At 35.8% G+C, this 17,628-nt stretch overlaps 1 protein-coding gene across 1 annotated transcript in view; it reads right to left on the bottom strand.

Annotated features, from left to right (window-relative positions):
* Nucleotides 1-17,628, bottom strand: part of LOC145266635 (uncharacterized) — a 471,019-nt gene that overhangs the window by 305,383 nt on the left and 148,008 nt on the right. Inside the window, exons 44-51 of the mRNA XM_080122558.1 lie at nt 15,870-16,058; nt 14,687-14,815; nt 9,317-9,502; nt 8,073-8,216; nt 4,613-4,798; nt 4,203-4,334; nt 2,471-2,668; nt 714-836 (exon numbers count right to left, since the gene is read on the bottom strand). Coding sequence (XP_079978684.1) covers nt 714-836; nt 2,471-2,668; nt 4,203-4,334; nt 4,613-4,798; nt 8,073-8,216; nt 9,317-9,502; nt 14,687-14,815; nt 15,870-16,058 — 1,287 coding nt within the window. The remainder of the gene's footprint in view (nt 1-713; nt 837-2,470; nt 2,669-4,202; nt 4,335-4,612; nt 4,799-8,072; nt 8,217-9,316; nt 9,503-14,686; nt 14,816-15,869; nt 16,059-17,628) is intronic.

Genomic DNA, 17,628 nt, shown 5'->3' with positions numbered 1-17,628 from the left:
TGTCGATTACAACATGGTCGCCCCCAAATCCAATGTTAACGCATACTACGTCTTTATAAGTAATAAAATCTTGTTAATTCCATTCGTTATTTTCAACCCTCTCATAATATTCTTTATCGTTGTGTGGCCTTATACTTTACTTTGGTAATTTATAAAAAATAAAACTGGAAATAAACAAATAAAAATCCGGTTCGGCTTTTTTCTCTTTTCAACATAAGTTTTTATTATCATACTCTCCCGTCTCGACACCACGTAAAAGTCTCTCGCCATCGTCCATCTTGCCAACGTTCAGTTTTCTTCGACCTCATGCCGGTCGTAGCCAGCCATTCCTCGCCTTCGACTTTACATGTCCATTTTCTTCGACGATGACTTTCTTTCTCTCCCTTTTCTCCGTTTTCCCTGTTTCTTATCGCGCAAACTACCTAATTTGCATATGCGCATTTTTCTGCTGCCGCTAATCTCTTTCCAAGCCAGCAATACTTTGTTGCTGCTGATATTTTACCATATGCTCACATGCACTATGTTATGATTCTTCGTTGTTCATTGACAATCTGTCCAAACGATTACCACCCTGTCTTTGAGTGGCTTCTAGGCTTTAATAAACTATTTATTTATTTAGTAACTTATAAGCAAAAATGTAAAAAAACAACAACAAAAAACAAAACAAAAACATAACAGAATAAGCTCTATAATGTTCTACTAATGTTACTTACTGTATAAGTTGTTTGCGTTACACCAGTCAACGACCGACGCACCGATATAGCCCCGGTATCCGCATTTATCGAAAAATAAGGGGACGTTGACACAAACTTGTATACCACCGTGTTAGAGGGTGCCTAAAAAATAATGGATATAAAAGCATAAGAAATATGGTTTGTGCAATTTTACTTTACAAGATCCTATTTGAAGATATAAACAATGACATAGATAAAACAAATATATATATTCAGTTGGCAAATTAATATTTTTACATATTTATTATTTTAATAATAATAACACAAATAAATTCGCCAGAGAATTTGTTATAATTCGCAAAACTATGCGACTAGAAGTCGTATATATTTTTTTCTTTTTTATGAAAATCGCTCGAGACAATGCTTGAATCCACTTGATGTAAGGAGCTAAAAAGAACAAATGATTATTAATGTAAAGACAGAAGATGGCTGTTGATCTTAGAACTGAAAGGCTGTAGGTAATGATTCAGATTGCTTTTGAACCATTATGCATGAATCGAGCATCAGTCTTTTAGTGGCATAAGAGATTTAAGCAAGGCATGGACTCTGTGAAGGATATTGAGAGGTGTGAGAGAAATAAGGAAATCAGAACACCAAAGTTGATTGGCCAAATAAAGAATTCCATGGATAAGGAACGTCGTGTGTCTATAGACACATAAGTACACCGCTTTGTGTCTGTGTGGGAACTGTACACACAATTATTCACGAGGAACGGAAGATGCGGAAGATTTGCAAGAAGTTTGCCCAAATGCACCAGTCCATAACTCAATCCTTGCCATAGACTATATAAGCAAGATTGGCATCAAGACAATTCCTCACCCTCCCAGATAATCCAGACCTTGCCCCCTGTTACTTTTGGTTATTCTTTAAGCTCCAGGAAAACCTTAGAGGCTGTCGTTATGAGACAATTGAGGATATGAAAGAGGCTGCAACAAGGATAATTGACACGCCCACACAAGAGGACTTGCAGAAATTGTTGGAACGGTACCAGTGCATTCCAGACGAAGGAGATTACTTCGAAGGGGACGAGAGTTTCATATGTGTACTATCACTTAAAGTGCCCATACGAGAAAAAACTAAAAACTTATTGAAGGTACCTCGTAGATGTCATTCCTAGAAAGATTGTCTCATTACAACAGAATAGACACTATACTATGTCTTATGAAAAGAAAACGTAATGTCTTAATGGCTGGCATCATGACAAAAGAACATATAGTAGACTAACTCCGCTGAATAAAGAATTGAAAGCTGGTGCGTTAGTCTTTAAAAAGCATAGATAGGAAAATTGAGCATTAAAACAGAGGAATAGTAAAATAATAAAAATAATAGCAACAGCTTCAGACAGGCTGATACCATTTGTTTTATTACGCTTTCACCCCAAACAAAGCACAGGGCCACTTAGTCGTAAGGGGCTACTATTTGGGACCAGATTTGCAGGGATACTATTTATGGAGTTGGACAGTGAGATGTCTGTTCACATTACACTTAAATTTCTGCATGTCAGTAGTGTCATGGAAGCAGCAGCACAAGGGAAAAGACTATTCAAGTAGAATCTTGCTTTCTCGACTGCTGGAAAACTTCTGTTGTACCTGTTTACAAGAATTTTGGCGAAAGACCGCCCTATTTGTAATAGATAAACATTCGCACAAAGTTTGACAATCTATTTTACACCCAGGAAACGCCGGGTACATCTGTTAAGAGTATTAATAATAATGGATAAACTAAATACTACTTACAGAATTATCATTATCAGTGGCCTTTACGGTTAAGATTATATCACCTGGGCTGGTAGTTTCCGCAATTGTCCTTTCGTACTTCACGCCGGTTGGCCATGAGGGCGTGAACAAATTGCGCTGGATGTTAACGGTGACGACAGCTGTAGCAGATTTGCGGTCGATACTGGAAACATCGCCGTCACGAGCGCGAACACGGATCTATAAAAGAAGAAGAAGAAGAAGAAGAAGAAGAAAAAACTTTTAGTTTCCGGAAGCAACAAAAATGATAATCTAAGAATAGTAGAATAGATACACTCACTAAAAACGGTCAGGTACAATATATAAAACAGAAAAGATGAAACAAATGTTGAAAATACGTCACTTAAAAGGATTAAAAGTTAGTTATTATAATGCAACGATCGCCCTTATGTAGCCAGAAAGAAGATTCCCACAATCTTGAGTTTATATATATATATATATATATATATATATATATATATATATATATATATATATATATATATATATATATATACATCAGGATGTTAATGTGGACGGACGTCTCGACATTTAATAAATGTTTAAATTTCAACGATATTTCTCGCGGTTAAAGATGTACATGTGGCTTGTTCCTTGCTAATAGATGGCTTCATGGCTTTAACATGTTTTATTAACTGTTTGCTCGTATATATATATATATATATATATATATATATATATATATATATATATACTAGCATTTCAGCCCGGCGTTGCCCGGGTGTTTGGAGGTGTATGCTGAGCAAAACAAAAAAAGAGTAAATTTTTTTTTAATTTGACCCCTATTATGACCCCTTAAAATTTATAGTTTCGGGCTCAAATCACTTTATTAAATTAGATCCAGGTTCAAGGAACCTATATCTAAAATTTCAAGTGTCTAGACCCAAAATTGTCGGAGGAGTTTGGTAGAGTTCTTAAAGGTCAAATCGTTGAAATTTGACCCCTTAACAGCCAAATTTCTGGCTGACACCCGTCACATCGATTTTCCCAAATCTCAGTACCCGGTATTTCAAATTTCGAGTCTATAGAATAAAAATTGACAGAGTTATTGCGTAGGGAAATGTACACAGACAGACAGACAGACACGTTCACTTTTTTATATATATATATATATATATATATATATATATATATATATATATATATATGTATATATATCTCGAAACCTTAATCACTTATATGCGATGTGGAAACAGGAATGTTCAAATGAAGGCGAAATTTAAGTCTTAGAATCCGGTCTAGCTTTAATGGCTTATATAAGCTGCAACATTATTTGATTGTCAGAATAATTATGTATAATCCAGCATTCCAAAATAAAAACGGTATTTATGCATCTATTTTACGGCGATAAAACCGAACTTTCACGATTGTTTCCGAGCCGATAACGGAAAGAATTAGGATGTCCCGAAACACTTATCTAATCAAATTCAAGTAAGCAGACGATAAAATAATTTAATCAATTTGTTGACAAAGTTACAAAAACAGTATTAATAAAGTAATAATAAATTATCGAAAACAATTTCAAACAACATGAATTTATTACAGCTTAGCAACAAACTACAATCTGTTGAAAAGCTGATGAATTCTACCCAAAAACGTATTGGCACAATTAAAAATTGCCGGATATACGAGCAACCTTGCCATTTAAAAAAAAATAAGAAGAAAAAGCTATGTTCGGAGATATCAAAATACTGTAGGAATGCGAGAAACTTACAAAATAGATGTTTTCGTTTTCGTTATTGAGAGAACTCCTCAACGTGATTTTACCGTCTTGCGCAATTGAGAAAAAGCTGTCCGCTGTTCTGTCTCCAATGATGTCATAGGTTATTTGATTGAACGGTGCTTGCTGTAAAGAAACGAATACAACAAAAGTAAACGATAAAAACGTTTCATCAAACAGCAATAATAATAATGATAATAATAAAACAGACAAATGCAATTTCTTCGTGTTCAAAAACCAAGACTCAAATTTAAGCAGTTTTAAGATGAAATTCTGATATTTAGATTATTACTCCTATTTATAAAAAAAATGAAGGAGTAACGTTCTTGCAAGAAAAAAACATGTAAAGAAAGAGAAAGGTCTTAGATAAAAAAAAGATGTGAAAGTATGACTTTAGTACATACAGTGTCGTCGTCTGTAGCAGTGACAGTGAAAACTAATGAATTGGTTGCTGTGTTTCTGTTGATGGTCGTACTGTAGGGCAGATTTGTAAATTTCGGCGCGAAATTATTTTGTATAACAGTGATTGTGACTGAGGCTGGCAAGCTTACTCTCGGTGGGGTCCCTTTATCCGTTGCAAGGACGGAAAACTGTAAAAAAAAATCGGATTATGAGTCAAAATATCTGAAGTGATTATGGTATTATTACTAAAAATAATATTAATAATAATGGTTCTAGAGTGATAACTGGTAAAAAGATATGACAATAACGACGACAGAGACATTTGTTAAAACGTAGACATTATTTATCTGTTTCTAACGTACGGGATTCATCGTCTGTATAGCATTATTATGCAAATAAAAACTGCTGCATTTTCCATATTTAATAATATTGGATTGAAATGTTTGGTTTTATACGATAAGTAAGCAAGGACTTTTGGTTACGTAGATACCTGACGTTTTCTCAATCATTAAATCATTTCTCTCCAATAGGCTCATAAGAGTAGTGGTCGATGGACAAAAATCAGAGGCCTGCAGTATTAATGCTGGAGTCCCTCAAGGGTCAATCCTGGGCCCAACTCTCTTCCTGATCTACATCAATGACCTCCCTAAACACATACTTAAATCATTCGTTGACATCTATGCTGATGACACGACCACCTACGGCAACACATCAAAGGCTATAAATGACAAAGTTCTCTCTGATTCTCTCTCCTCTGATCTCGAGCGCATGGTTCAGTGGGGGAAGACGTGACTGGTTACCTTTAATGCATCTAAAACCAAACTCCTATCTTTACATCATCAACGCTCTGATCCCCATCTGGCATCAATTGAAATGGATGGCTCTCGTCTAGGAGAAGCCCCGTGTTTTGACAAGCTTCTGGGGTTGTCCTTTACCCCTGATCTGAAATGGAACACGTACATCAAGTCTGTTGCCAAGGTCGCTGGAAAAATGGTGTTATCCTTCTACCGCTCCAGAAGATATCTCACTACTGATGCAATTCTCTATCTATATAAAAGCCAAGTACGTCCAAGGATGGAATACTGCTGCCATATCTGGACAGGAGCTGCTAAAAACAGCCTATCCTGCCTTGACAGAGTACAAAATAGACTTTGTGGCTTAGTGGGGGATGCCCTTTTCTCTACCCTGCAACCTCTCTCCCACAGAAGAGACGTTGCAAGACTATCCTTATTTTATCGTTATTTCCATGGCAGGTACTCGTCTGAACTCTGGTTCCCCCTTGCCAATCTTTCACGAAAAACACCCGTCTAGCTGAATCCACTGTGAAAAATTTCCCCCACTCTTTATCTGTGCCTAAATCAAAACGTGGATTCCATGAACAAAGCTTCTTTCTTAGAACTGCACGCCTGTGGAACTCTGTTCCGTCTGCCTGCTTGCCACCTGACTACAACTTGGATGTCTTCAAGTTAACAAATTCCCAATGAACCGCCCCCTTAAGTAAACACTTCATCAAATCTCCACACTAACGTAATGTACTTGCAATAACCCTTATCCCTGATTGGCTTCCGGGCCTTGATAAGTAGTGACCTCCGTGTAAAAAAAAACAAGTTGAGAGACACCTTAGGAAGTTAATTTGTAGTCTGTAACGGGCGGCCGAAAGATACGGTCGAGAGACATGATGGCACTTAGCAGGGGCAACATCGATAATCTAAATGTAGACACGACTGTATCAACGTTCAACCTTTCCAAGATGGGAACAAAATTTTGAATAAACGTTGCCGAAATAAACCCGAGGTTTTTGTACGTGGTAGAATTTTCGTTGCAGCTTTCCGCCCAACAAGATCAAAGATGGGCTAACTGTTTCCCCTTATTGGCCAGATGTTGTAACCCCATAGAATGGTATTCGTCCCTTTTGTTGAAGGTATGTCTTCATTTGTCTGGCAAGAAACAAATATGTTTGTTTATCCCTTATTTGTCTTTATATATATATGAACATACACCATATAAGTTGTTTTGTGACATTTTTAAAACTAGGCGATCAGACGTAAATACATGTATGACGAATAGATGCACATTCAATAAGACACTCGTTACGTACACGTATATATATGTACAGAATATATAAACACCCTCACAGAAATACAACAATATTATTACACAGATTAAAAACTATTGTTTAGATAAAAATAGTTATCCATCAAGATTTCTGAAAATACACGAACCCCTACAAATCGTAGGAAAATGGAAAGAATGTAGCAACCAATGTTTATACCTCGGCGTCCAAAATTAAAATTCTCAAACTCGTTTCTGCGCATGTAGCTTGACGCATACACTCGCCTGAATGAATAAAAACAAATAAAAACATTCTTAGCCAATCAGATGAATGAACGCCAGCATGTAACTATCAAAAGAATGATTATTTACCCTTTTCTCTTCATGACGATTAATTACCGCCTTTGAATTCCGAAATAGTCCCTTTTAATTGACCAAGGCAGTTCACCTAGATCAATCAAAAGACACTTAATATTGGCATGCTAGATGCAAATTTCGTCGTCCGTTTTATTTTGTAAACTGTTTGGCGAGGTATGATGCCAAGAAACGTCGCTCCTTCATTTTGACATTATTTATATATCCCGCATAATCACGTTGACACACCAGTTTTCGTTAGATCACTGGAGTTAAGCAATATTAAGCCTGGCCCATACCCGATAGGTAACCACTTGGGAATACCGGGCGCTGTATGTAGGAGGACGTCAACACTTTTAGTAGTTCCTTCATCCCATCTGGCTTCCGCCTATCTCGACCTTCTTCTTCCGCTGGATCATCCTGGTTGGCGTGAGAGAGTGAGGCTGACCCTGCGAAAACTATCTCCACTTTAAACAACCTCAGTTTTCCTTGTAGACGTCGCTTTGTCCTTCTGAGGTATCCAGACACCCCAACTGACTAACGTAAGTATGATTTTATGATTTATATATTTTTGTATTTTTCCCGTGAGGATGAAGATTTGTAAATATAAGCGCATATTATGTAATATTAGGCTACTCTGTAATATTTAATATGGAATTAATATGTTTTGGTATTTTCTTTATCATAATTTTTGATGGGATTATTATTTTATTTACAATTTATTACTCTTTCAGTCTTGTAACCATGAGCTTAACTAATGTAATAATTTATTTATTTAGTTTTATAATTTAATTGTATTATTTCATATTAATATCAATAAGCTACAAGTGATTCAAACTTTTCAACAGGGATTGTAGATATATCCTGAACCAGCAGGATAACTATATTTTACAAAATAATAACACTATAAACATTTTTGTATTAGGGTTTATAAACACCACATGGGACTAACCATGTTTGGAACACCCAGGTGACTAACGAAGGGTTAATAACGATGTTTTCTTTGTTACTGTTGTTAGATGCTTATACATAAAATAAATTCTAAAACTAACTCACCTGATAAGATAGCGGTTTTGAGTTGTCATTGATCAAGCTGTCTTTTAACTTGATTGCACCTGTTTCCCCATCAACCATGAAATATTTCCGGGAATTTGCTGGACTCGTGCTCGATATGGAATATACGATGACGTTTTCGGGGGCCTATAATTATAAAATATAAATGACTTGTAAATGCAAAAACCCTTAGCATATGGGCAAATAATAAAATGTTCAAATATCTGGTTGTTTAAAAAGACTTCACTCATAGGCTATGGTCATCAATCAAACTAGTTTAGACAAGAATTCGATCTAGAAAAGTTGATTGAAGGAAAGAACGCCCATGTCATGTTTTACATGAGTGTTCATTAAGCTATCACATACAATTATGTCGGTCGAGTTGTTAATGCTGGATCTAAATAGCATTTGAGGCGACACATCAAACTATCCAATTTTCATTTGTTATTGTTATACCATGTTACTGGCAATAATTTAACGAATTTTGTAACGATTTATTAACCCTTTATGACCTAATTTTAATAGTTTTCTTCAAGATACATTATATAGATAACATATCTTAATACAATATTCCATCGTAAAATGTTTTTCGTTATGCTTTTTTTTCTTAATTTAGTTTGACAACTTGTTCTAAAAATAGCAAAAACTGAATAAAGAAATTCATTATCAGATTTAGTTTTAAAATCTGACGCGAGAATAACATTCTAAATTTATAAAGAAATATTTTTAAAATGTCCACTATAGTAGAGAAATTTTCAATTATTTTTCTGTAACTATAGATTTTTAAAAATAAAATTTTTAGTTTTATCACCCTTTAAACTAACCAAAATTAACAATAAATATTTTTAATCATATACATCATAATTCAGGGCATAAAGGGTTAAAAATAATTAATCCAATTCGACAGTTTACTAATATGAAAACAATTTTAAATAAGCTCATGATTAGAAAATCAAGGAAAATTATTCAGAATCGCTACGTTACCTTTTATTTATCATCACCTTTACGTGACTCATGCCGAACTAGCTTGAAAGATATATTAAATTAATTAATTTCTATTTAATTCACATCAACTATTTAATTGAAAGTTACACATTCATGCCGGACGCAGCAAAACCGAAGAATGTAAAAGTGCTCAGTAGCGATTCTCATTCAATCCCGAACAGCGTCGAGACTTCCTGTTAGTAACATATATTATTTTATTACGTTTAACAAAATAAAACGTGCTTGCTTTAATAGAAACTTACAGATGTGTCTTGGTCCCTCGCGGTGACAGTAAGAATGGTTGACCCAATTACTTGATTATACGGGATAGTCTTACTATAGATTGTTGACGTAAAAAAGGGCGTATTATAGTTCTTGTTGACAATAATGTAGAGTACGCCCGTAGCCCGTCGTGACGGTGTGCCAGAGTCAAAAACCTCGACTCGCAACTGAGATAGAAAGAAAAATATGATTACAAAAATGAACAAACAAAAAATGGAATAACTCCGTTTCTGTAATAAAAAAAACATTTTGAAGATGAATAAAATGTTACATTATATTGTAATAACAACACGAACATAAAAATAAGTATTTAGTTTTGGTTTGCATAATTCGTGGAAAAATACGTCTCGTGGTATCATCACCATTTTCTATTGATTGTTTGACATGGCGCCTTAGCGTGAGGTATATAATCCGTTATACACATATCTCATTTTCGTTGTAGACAAGAATGTTGTAAAACACACTCGCTTATCTTCCAAACGTCGCCGCTACAAAACTCAGATTGCTTCTTTGCTGCTGATAAAAAACACACATGGACACTTACTGTTTGGTTAAAACAAAACAGAACAGAAAACTTTGTACGCATGTGTGTATAATAATAATAATAATAATAATAATAATAATAATAATAATTATTATTATTATTATGACAAAACGAGAAAAGAGAAGTGGGAAGAGAAACAACTTCACGGAAGATTCATAAGAATGACAAAAGATGAGAATAACGAAAACACCTTGACATGGATGCGAAAAGGACATATAAACCGTGAAACTGAATCTCTAATAACTGAAACACAAGATAACTAAATAAGAACCAACCATATCAAAGAAAGAATCGATAAAACACAAGAAAACAGCAAATGCAGACTCTGTGGACAAAGAGACGAAACGATAAACCATATAGTAAGTGAATGCAGCAAACTGGCCCAAAAGGAATACAAAAACAGGCATGACCAAGTGGGGAGGGCGGTGCAATGGGTATTGTGCAAACGACTGCATTTTGAGCGTACAGACAAATGGTACAAGCATAAACCCGAAACAGCACTCAAAAACGAGAACCACAAAATCCTATGGGACGTGGACATACAGACGGACAAACCCATCCAAGCAAGAAGACCAGATGTCGTAATAATTAGCAAGAAAGAAAAATCCTGCCAAGTCGTAGACTTTGCTGTCCCAGCTGACCACAGGGTGAGTATGAAAGAAAAGGAGAAACGAAGCAAATACACAGAGCTAGCCAGAGAGTTAAAAGGGATTTGGATGATGAAGAAAATCAAAATAGTACCGATAATAGTAGGAGGACTAGGAACAATTCCGAAAAACTTCGAAAAAAGAATGTCAGAAATTGGAATCAGAGGAATAACTGGAAAAGTACAACGACTAACGATAATGAAAACGACTGAAATATTAAGGAAAACCCTAGAATGCGGGGAACAATACAAGAAGAAAATATAACGAATAAGCGTTACAGGGATTGAAGAACACCGAAGCTGCATATCTACATGTACTACACCCCATCATGCATCCCCCCATAGTTTCACCACCGCTCCTCCCAATAAAAAAGTGACACCAAAGAGCTAAGAAGTGTCAAGAAGGACTGAAAGACCGAGGAGAGAGCGCCAGCCAGACCTCGGTTGGACAAGCGCAAAGAGAACTGGGACTTTGGGGAGGCTTAGTGTCACTCAAATTCCAGTATAAACCAATGGCCACTGCCGGCGAGAAATCAATGGTACGAGGCTGTTGCGATGATGCAAATTCATTTGCAAACGCTATCGAAAGAGGTGGAGAGAACTGGACGTCTGGGGAGACTTTGTCACTCAGCTTTCAGAGAACACCAGAGGTTTCCAATCAGATCGTTTGTTGACTTGTGTGAAAGCTCCATGTGAGCCAATAATGATAATGATAATAATAATAATAATAATAATAATAATAATAATAATAATAATAATAATAATTACTATTATTATTACTATTATTTACTCCCTAGAAGTAGTCATACAGGCCATCATCAAAACTTTCTCTTTGAGAACAACTTGCGGCATTCTCTGGAGTCTGAGTGACAACAAGTCTTCGCAGATTTCCAGTACTCTTTACCTCTTCCGATAACCTTTGCAGATGAATTTGCGTTATCATAAAAACAGTTTACCATTGATTTTTTCGTTGGCGGCGAGCATTGGTCTTCACTGGAATTTAAGTGGCAAAAAGCCTCCCCAATGTACCAGTCTTCTTAGCACTCATCCAGCGAAGGCCGGCTAATGCTATTTATTCTTGGTCTTTTATCTTCCTTTACCCTTCTTGCTTTTTGGTGTGGCGTCAGTTTTTGTGACACACACAGAAAAATGGAAAAATTGGAGGAGTGTAGGGGCGCAGCGGGTTAACTTACAATTATACAATTTCAGTTTTCATATTTCCATGTGGGGCTTCTTTATGTTTTGAATTTGTAGCATTTTCTGTATGTCCAGTTTGTGTCTGTAACTCGTGTGTTACTCACCGCATTCAAGGCTTTTCCTTAAGATGTCAGCTGTTTTCATTAGTGTTTTCCATTGTATCTTACCAGCCATCCCTCCGATTTCAGTCTTTCCCATTCTATTTTCAAAGATTTTCGGTATTGTTCCTAGCGCTCCGACTATTATTGGTATTATCTTGACTTTTTTCATTTTCCATATCACTTTAAGCTCTCTAGTCAATTCAATATATTTGTTCTGCTTTTCAATCTCCTCGATATTCACTCTGTGATCTGCTGGACGGCAAAATGCATAATATGGCAAGACTTTTCCTTCTTGTTAACTAGTATGACATCCGGTCTCCTTGCTTGGATGGGTTTATCCGTTTGTATATCCATGTCCCATAGGATTCTGTAACTTTATTTTTCAAGTAATTCTGCCGGTTTGTGTTTGTACCATTGGTCTAGGTGTTCAAGATTCAATTATCTGCATAATTGCCAGTGTACTGCCTTCCCCACTTGATCGTGTCTATTCTTATAGTCTTTTTGAGCTAGTTTGCTGAATTCGCCTATTATATGGCTTATTGCTTCAGGTCATCAAAGATCTTTCCTTGAAAACAGCTTGTGGTGTTCCCGGATTTCCAGTACTCTCCCCAGATTTCCAGTACTCTCCACCTCTTTTGATAGTATTTGAAAATAAATTTACAACACTGCAACAGCCGCCTGCCATTGATTTCTCGTTGGCAGCGGCCATTGGTCTTCACTGGAATATGAGTGGCTATAAGCCTCCCCAAGGTCCCAGTTCTCTTCGCACTTATCCAGCGGAGATCTGGTCAGTGCTCTCTCTCCTCGGTCTTGCTTTCCTCCTTGACTTTACTTGGCTGTTTGATCTCACTTTGTTTTTGAGTGGGTGGGGGCAGTGATGTGGTAATAGGGGAATGGGGTAGGGTTACAGAAGTTATAGATATGCGGCTTCAATGTTCTTGGTTCCATGTGGCGTTTCATGTTTTGTCTCTGCAGCAGTTTATCTGGTCCGCGCTTGCTGTTCATGTGTGGTTGATTTTCTCCCTCAGTTGTGCTGTCAGTATTTTCCACATTGGTAAGAACGCAATAGTCCTATAGTTGCTGGGGGCGGTTCCTCTCTCTGTGTCCTGCATCAGTGTGATTCTGCTATTTGTCATCCAATCTGGCACGTTTGCTTCCTGAGTAAATCTTATATTTTGGACTAGTCTTTCGTGCAATGTGAATTTTTTGAACCAGTATGCATGTATCCCGTCGTGTCCTGGTGATCTTCAGCTTGCCATTTTTCCTATGGTTTTCTTTAGGAGTTCTTTGTTGATTTCATTCACTGTTCCATCTTCGATTTATCGTAGCTCTTCTTTCATGTCTTTCAGCCATTCGGCATTTCTGTTGTGTTCCTATCATTCTTTCCATATCTTGCACTAATAGAGTTTTGTTTCTGTTGGGTTTAGTCGTTCCGTTTTTGTCTTTTCTACGTTCACATTATTATTATTATTATTATTATTATTATTATTGATTTTTTTGATATTCAAAATAAACTTTACAACATGCCGTATTCGGGAACTATTGATATATCTAACTTGGCCTCATGTTTTATCTGCTCAACTCATAGCCAACTTTTCTGGTTATATGCAAGAATGAATGCAAAACGATAAAACTTGTACAATTAATCGAGGCGTGTGATTGAAATAAAACTTTCACAATAGTCTTAAATGTATTATTTTAACATTCTTTCAAAACATATAAGATTATTGGTTAGATTATGATAAATATTTCTATTGGGGGAAAATTGATTGATTTGCACAGAGTCATCTCCCCTTGTATTGAGCAGACAACACAGATCGGAAAAATCAAAAATGGGGAACATTTCCAAAATCAACTGAGCAAAAAAACAATTAAGCCCCCTTTTTTATTATAACCCTTGTAGTAAAATTTTTAATGAATTATTTAATATTGTTGATCTCTATAGAATTGCTGTAATCCGTTTACTTCTAATTTATTCGTAGTAATTTCTCTAGTAAAACTGTTAATAAATACTTTTATATTATTGATATACATCGAATAGTTGTCATTCATTTCTTTCATTGTATTTGTGCTCAAAATACACTTCGAAACACACTGATAAGACCATCTTTTTACAAATAGGTCACTACTTACCAAGACTAGGAACAACTCGAAGATAATAGTTTAAAAGACAGAAAGTAATAAAGTACTTTTGGCTATCAGTATCGCAAAAGTATAACTACATGGTTTAATTTATACAAGACATAATTCCTCCCATTGCAACGAGCTGTTTTTGTTAGATATTAGATATGTAGAACACCTAGTTTATAATTTAGTCTAGAAATATTATTTCTGCTGACGCAAAGACTGTTTCAAACATATATATTTTAGGATAGGAGAAAATAAACGTTGGGTTTACTTTCAGCAGTTTCGTAACTCTCGCTTCTATTAATTTGTCCTTTAGTCCTCACATTCCATGAGCGATATTTTTGACAAAGGGAGGAGAATTGCTATCTTACCCTCATCATTACCTAGTTTTCAACTTTGGAGTAGCATTTTTAGCGCCTTACATCAAGTGTCTCATTGCCTGATTTAGGTGATTTCCGTAAAAAAAGAAAAATTTCCGAGCACGACAACATAGATTTGAAGAAGATTGGGTGTTACGAAATGTTGTGAAAATAACATTCAAGACATGAAGAGTGGTCCAAATAATCCAAATTATAGGAATAATCAATTCTCATCTACAATATTTAGAAACATAATAACATTCACGATGAGAATATTATTTCAAATAATACCAGTACTGTATATTGATATTAGTGTTTAGCGCGAACATTGCCTTTGATATAAAGTTAGAATAAAAATTTCACAAGGAGTAAATTACCGTATATTTCGAGTCGCTACCGGTCTTCAAGTTCTTTTTAACTGTAACATCACCCTTGCTGTCTATTTGAAAGAAGTCTGGTCCTGGAAATTCACCATACAAACTGTAAGCCAGTTGATTGAAAGGAGGCTGCAATTAGAGAAAAGAAACAAAGAATTGAAATATCATCATCATCAACAACAACAACAACAGCAGCAGCAGCGGGGAGGTGATGCTTACTTAGTGGTCAACAACACGGACTGACAACCTGGGCGTGCCTCGTTCGAATCGATAGAAACACTTTTACTTAAGAACGTTGGCAACCTTCACGTTGGCAGTGATGTCAGTTTGAATTAGCTTGCCACTATTTGCCATCTGTTTAGCTTTGTTTGCACTGATTTTCATGTCGTAAGCTGTGGAGGATCTAAATATTTTACTGGGCCCAATATATTCTGAAAACCTACCAGCTTCATTTATAACTTACCCGAAGTTCAAGCTTCGGTGGGAACCAAAATAAAAACGGGCGTACCTGGTCTCAATCAGTTGTTGTTATAAAAATAAGATTTTATTATTCTAGATTGCCACAGTAACCTATAATTGTTTGCCAATCTATTCTGAACACAAGCCCAATCATAAATAACTATTCGTTCTTTTTTGAAAGAAAGTTTATTTTTTGTGGAGGTAGTATCTCCTGAAATAGCAAAATATTTCCCCACTATCTTGCAATTTCTTAAAAGTATGAGAAAGATTCAGTAAAAAATTACTACATAAATAATAAATAATATATTTTGTCTCTAATATGATAAAATGCTAACGATGTTCCTCTCTACAAAATGACATTGTAGTTTGGAAAACGCAGACGACACATAAAATTCAGTTTGCTCCTATTAGGTGCCTGTCTTTGCTCCGTGTGTTCTGATTATCATTCGTTTTAATGCACCACTATACCTCCCTACATTTGTTCCAGCAAAATTAAATCTCCCACACGTTACACATGCAGAAGTGGTAGCTCCCTATTTACTCCCCAATTTCTTTCGCCTCCCACCTTCCCATCATACATCGGGACAAATATTTCATTTTAAATATTCTACTGAGCCTAATATTTTCTAAGAATTTAGCATCTTCATTTATAACTCACGTAAAGGACTCACGCAGAGTTCACGGTTTGGTCGGGGGGAGGGGACAAAAATAGAAATTGACGTACCGGATCTCGGTCAGTTCCTGCCATCGAAGTCACTAACGTACCAATTGGCAGGTTATCATTAATGGTCACAGTCTTTGGTGTCATTATGAAAACTGGCGCGTATTCATTGCGTATTACATTTATCGTAACAGTGGCTTCATTAGGGCTGGTTCTTGAAGGTACACCAAGGTCAGAGGCTCGGACCCTAAACTGTAAAAGGAAAACATTAAGGATTAAGATACGGTACATAATACAGCAACAGTATATATTCATAAACATACAAGATAAAGTAGTCTGTCAGTTCGTTCAAACTTTATTCGGAAACTACTAAGTTGATCTGACTTAACTTTGGCATGAAACTTTGTTATGATACGGTGCAGCTAAGTATTATCGTATCTGTTTGATGCGCAATTTGATAGGATTCATAGGGATTAGTCATCAAAATACCACATTTACTGCAAAATTTTCCCAGAAACTACTGGTCCGTTCTAACTGAAATTTTGTATAGATCTTTTTTATGATAAGATCCAACGAACTAAGTATTGTGTTATTCATTCGATGCATAGTTAGTGATTAATACAGATTAATATAAAACACTTATCATAATACCACATTTATTCAAGAGATTTGGCATAAAGCACCCATTTTAAGTCAGTGGGCTATAACTTTATCGTTTTTAATTTAATAGGCCAAAATGTCACCACAATGCCATATTTACTTTAGAGGTTTTCTCGGAAACTATTACTCCGATTTAGCTGAAATTTTCTACGAATCTTTTTTATGATAAGGTGTAGAAAACTAAATATTATTGTATTCGTTGATGCATAGTTAAGGATTAATAAAAATTAATAATGATTAGTCATCACAATACGAAATTTACTAAACAGTTTGACATAAAACACTCATTCTATGTCAACAGGCTATAACTTTTGACTGTTTGGAAATATAAATAGATACACGAAGATGAAACTTTTGGTTGGTTCATAGGTCACGTCAATTCACTATTGCGCTATTCTACATTGCTAACAGCCTTCTTATACACTTACATATTAATTCCTTAATATATTCACGCTAGACGAATACGCGTATAGTCGAGCAAAATTATTTTTGCAAACACAACCAAGGTGGCAATGATAGTTCAATAAAAGATTCTTTTCAGTTTTTATTTAGAATTCAACCTATATATATATATATATATATATATATATATATATATATATATATATAGTACATTTAAAAGTGACGTGGACTTTAGTTAGAGTTTTGAAAAGAGATACGACGATTTGATGTCAGAAATTAGAAGAGAGAGAGAGAGAGAGAGAGAGAGAGAGAGAGAGAGAGAGAGCAGAAGCAGTCAAGGATCGGGAGTGAGTGAGAGTGGACCGAGTCGGACGGTGATGGCTCCCAACAAAGGTGATCAGAATGCGTTAGTCTAGGACCAGTGGTAGCTTTCCAATGGGGAAACATAAGAAATAAAGGTTTCAGAAAAGAGAACCCTAGATTTATTAATTGAACTTTCTTTGCCGTTGTTCCTGAGGAGCCATCAAACAAGATAAGGGGTTGGTCAGGTATGTTTCTTCGATTGGCCCGATGTTACAACCCTAGAGAACTGTTATTTGTCCGTTGTTAAAATGTATCTGTAGTCATAATTTTGATACCACTAGACATTATACGAGTTAGACACACGTACGTAATATATACACCCGTCCATATCATACAGATCCCCCCGCAACGTAACACTTGCGGCGATCCGAAAAAGATTAGAGCTTAGCCGATGGCG

The sequence above is a fragment of the Euprymna scolopes genome, chromosome 41, assembly GCF_053919585.1.
Source record: "Euprymna scolopes isolate OS-2025 chromosome 41, ASM5391958v1, whole genome shotgun sequence".
In the NCBI taxonomy this organism is placed as follows: domain Eukaryota; kingdom Metazoa; phylum Mollusca; class Cephalopoda; order Sepiida; family Sepiolidae; genus Euprymna; species Euprymna scolopes.
The sequence above is the reverse complement of the archived record's forward strand: the minus strand, read 5'-3'. Positions and strand labels throughout refer to the sequence as shown.